The following is a 3951-nucleotide window of genomic DNA, read 5'->3' on the forward strand; positions in this document are numbered from 1 at the left end:
GAGAAAGGAAGGAAGAAAGGGAGGGAAGGAGGGAAGAACGGAGGCAGGGAGGAAAGAAGGAAAGCATAGAAGTAGGGAGGGAGGGAGGGAAAGAGGGAACAAGGAAGGAAGGGAGAGAGGAAAGAAGGGAGGGAAGGAGGGAAGAAGGTATGGAGGGAGGGAAGTAGGGAGGGAGGGAGGGAAGAATAAATGAATACCTCTTTCACCAGCCCAAGCAATTCTGCCTCAGAAGCCAGAATATCTCCCATTCTGAAGGCTCACAGACGTTCTTATAACAAAATGTCTAGGAGGCAAAAGACACATTGCAGTTCATTACATTGTGGCGGTGGGTGAAACTGTAAAGGCTGCTTGCAACTAAAATGAATCCGGTCTCCTCTCCCTCCCAGGAGGTTACTTAGTGTCCAACTACCCCAAGGCCACCTTCCCAGGGAAGACTCCAAATCCCCCCCCCCCCCAATGCTATTAAGCAAAACCTGTGGAGGGTCAGAAGTCTTGGGTTCTAGCCCTAGTTCTTTGTGACTTTTAAGAAAAGCATTTCTCTCTGCAGGCCTCAGTTTCCCTGCTGGTAAAATGAGATTGAACTGCACAGCCTCCAGGGTCTTTTCTAACTCTACGATTTTTAAGAGCCTCATTGGGATGAACTCGGTTTAAATCGCTCCGTAGAAACATTCATTTTGATCCATTTCTCCCCTACAGAAACGACAAACACCACTTGAGAGAGACGGGCTGCGTCTGTTTAGGTCTGCAGAGCGTGGCTTATTTTTTCCAAAGCATAGATTTTAAAGCCATGTTTTGTTTGTGATTTTTTTTCCCTTCTGATCAGTGCTAGAGAAAGATGGTTCAAGCCATTCACTTTCTTTTTTGTTGGTCAATGTCTACTACTTTAGAGTGCTTATGGGACCCCAGACTTCGAGCTAGAAGGGACCTCAGAGGCCACCAAATCCAACCCTCACCCACCTTCCCACCCATCTCAACCGGGATTTGAACCTACATCCTCCTAACTATAGGTCCAAGGTCTTATCCACGACCTCATTATTTTAAACTAATTTTAACAAGTTCAATTGGGAGTAGAATTGGCCAGAGAGCCACTGGAGATGGGGGACTGAGGCTCGGGAAGTCAGCTGGAAAGCATTAAGCTCGCCAAAGGGAGGGTGGACAAAAAGAAAATGGATGGCGTTTGGGACAGAGCCTCAGAGGTCAGTGAACCAGTGAGGGAGACTGAGGAAAAGGAGGGAATGGTGAGACCGGTAAGAGGCAATCTGAGAGCAGAAATCAAGGGAAAAGAGAGCAGTAACTAATACAGGTGCAGCCAAAACAGTAAAGAAGATGAGGGGTGAGAAAAGGAGCTGAATCCTGACTCCAGGCCACGAGCTAACTCTGTGCCAGCTTTCGGGAGTAGCATATGGAGAGTCAAAATCAACATGTTCACTATGCAGCTACAGCGAGCCCTCCCTTTAGCCAGGTTCACTTATTGCAGCTTCACTGTAGCACAAGTTTTTGTAAAAAAGGTATCTAGGGGGCAGCTGAGTGGCTCAGTGGAGGGAGAGCCATGCCTAGACACAGGAGGTCCTGGGTTCAAATGTGACCTCAGACACTTCCTGGCTGTGTAACCCTGGGCAAGTCACTTATCCCCCAGTGCTTATCACTTCCTGCTCTTCTGCCTTAGAACCAATACACAGTATTGATTCTAAAACAGAAGGTAAGAGTTTAGTTTTAGGGGGGGAAATATATATATAAATTCTGTATCGTGGAGTTTTCGCTATATCACAGATTGGCTAATAAGAGTGTGGAAAAGGTTTATAGGAGAGTAGGAAGGGTTTATATATATATATATGTGTGTGTGCGTGTGTATACATATATATATATACATATATGTATATAAAATATATAAATAAAATATAATGCTGCTACTTTGCAGGTTTTCACCTATGTCGAGGGTCTCTGGAAAGTAACTCCCAATATAGGTGAGGGATCACTGTACCTCCTCCCAAATCTCTCCTTCCTTCCCTCCCTTGATCTCTCTCTCTCCCCCTTTCCCTCTGTCTCCCTCTTTCCTTCCCCCCCTTTCCTCTCTCTCCCCAGCTGTCTCCCCCCATCTTGTGGTCTCTTCTGAGCTCTAAACTCACTCTGTGTCCTCACAGTATCTCCCAAACCCAGATGATCTCATCCTCCCCTCCCCATGTCCTTTTTCTGACTTGGCTGTTTCAGTCAGTGGCCTCCCCGAGGAATCACATGTGCTCTCTACCTCAGTGGCCTCAGCACATAGAGATGTAGGAAAGGCTGGAAGAGGCCCCTAGTGCCCAGCCCTGTGGTCACCCCGTTGGCCCCAGATGGAGAATTAACTCTATGGCTGCCACCCAGCTTTAGGGGATTCCTACGGCTATTGAGGACAACTGCATGTGAACCTGCCACCTGGCTCTCTCCTGTCTCTCCATCCCCTCCTCACTCCATGTGTCAGTCTTCTCTCCGTCTCTCCCTCCACTCTACATCCTCCTTTCTCCTTTGCCCCACAATCTGAAGTGCCATTCCACAACCAGTCAACATTAACCCATTCCACATCCTGTCCATTCCAGCTAAATGGGTGCTCTCTGGCTTGGAATGTCCTTCCCTCTACCCACCTGAAATGGCCCTTCCTCCACGGAGCCTCCCCAGACATCCCCCCCCCCCCCCCCCCACACTATATAGGGCCCTTTCCTTCCCCCAGTACCTGGTCTTGTACCTTGTGACTCCAACCTTCAAAGATCCAGGATTTCCTGGGAATGTGAATTTCCCTACCAATCTATATAAGAGCTTATTATATATTAGGAAAGAGACAAAGAGAGGCTTCAGGTCCAAAGGAGTTAAGTCACTTGCCCAGAGCCATCAAACTAGAGGTTCTGTACCCTGTAGGTGTTTAATGTTTGTCAGCCAACTAGCATTTATTAAGCACCTACAATGCCAAAAAACTGCCCCATACCTCTCATAGGAGAGACACCATGCTAACAACTGGGTCTATACAAGCTACAGAAGGTGATCATCTAATGTGTGCCCACCTTCCTACTCCACTGTCCTGAGGGTGGTTCAGGCCCTTTCCCTTGGGCTGTCACAATAACCATAAGCCCTGGGTAAAGAAACCCGGCAAATATGCCCTTCAAGGCCCCTGTTCTCTGATTCAGTCTTCCCACTCTCCAAATGGCAGTAGGCTCCCCATCCTAGGCACACTGGGTGGGCAACAGGGTTACTGGTTCACATGCTGCCCCTGAGAATGGGAGCCAGGCTAGAGCTACATGGCCCTGCATCTTCCCAGTGCATCTTCCATCTGCTGAAGGATGGAGTGAAGGGAATGGATGCAGGCTGAAGGAATGAATGAAAGGATGGAGGCAGAAGGACGAATTCTGCCCCATCCTCTCTGGGCCACCAGTCAGCCATAAAAGAAGAACCTGCCAGGTCTGAGAGGCCACAAAGCAGCCCCTGCCCTCCCAGAAATCCCCCTCAATGGATAGAGACAAAGGGCTCAAATGGGGCAGACTTGGACTCCTTGGGCACTGCCACAGGAAGCCTCGGACCCTCTTCTCAAGATCAGGAAGGTCAATTTCAGTTAGTGGTGAAAATGACGAGGCGACCCCATCCCTTCCAAGATCTGGGCCCCCATTTTAAGAAGCCTCAGGACGTCCCCTCCTCTGAGGGGGGAGGGGGCAGCTCCCTAGCAGGCCAGAGTGGGGGAGGAGCAGAGGTGAGGGAGGGGAGTCCTAGGAGTGGGGGAAGGGAGAGGGTTTGGGAGAAGATGTGGTATGAGGGAAGAGAGGCAGGGCCAGCTGGAAGGGAGAGGGGCCCTACAGGAGAGAAGGGGCTGAGAAGATGAGGCATAGGAAGAGGGAGGGGGCCTTGAGCGGGGTCCGCGGGGTGGGGAGGTCCCTTGGGGGCGTGGCTAAGGAGGCAGGGTCGGGGGCGTGGCTTCCGTGCCCGCACCCC

At 50.2% G+C, this 3951-nt stretch overlaps 1 protein-coding gene across 1 annotated transcript in view; it reads right to left on the reverse strand.

Moving 5' to 3' along the window:
* ARMC9 (armadillo repeat containing 9) overlaps nt 1–248 on the reverse strand; it is a 57124-nt gene extending 56876 nt beyond the window's left edge. Inside the window, exon 1 of the mRNA XM_044675661.1 lies at nt 198–248. Coding sequence (XP_044531596.1) covers nt 198–248 — 51 coding nt within the window. The remainder of the gene's footprint in view (nt 1–197) is intronic.
* Between the last annotated feature and the right edge of the window lie 3703 nt (nt 249–3951).

The sequence above is a fragment of the Gracilinanus agilis genome, chromosome 4 (genome assembly GCF_016433145.1).
Source record: "Gracilinanus agilis isolate LMUSP501 chromosome 4, AgileGrace, whole genome shotgun sequence".
Lineage (NCBI taxonomy): Eukaryota > Metazoa > Chordata > Mammalia > Didelphimorphia > Didelphidae > Gracilinanus > Gracilinanus agilis.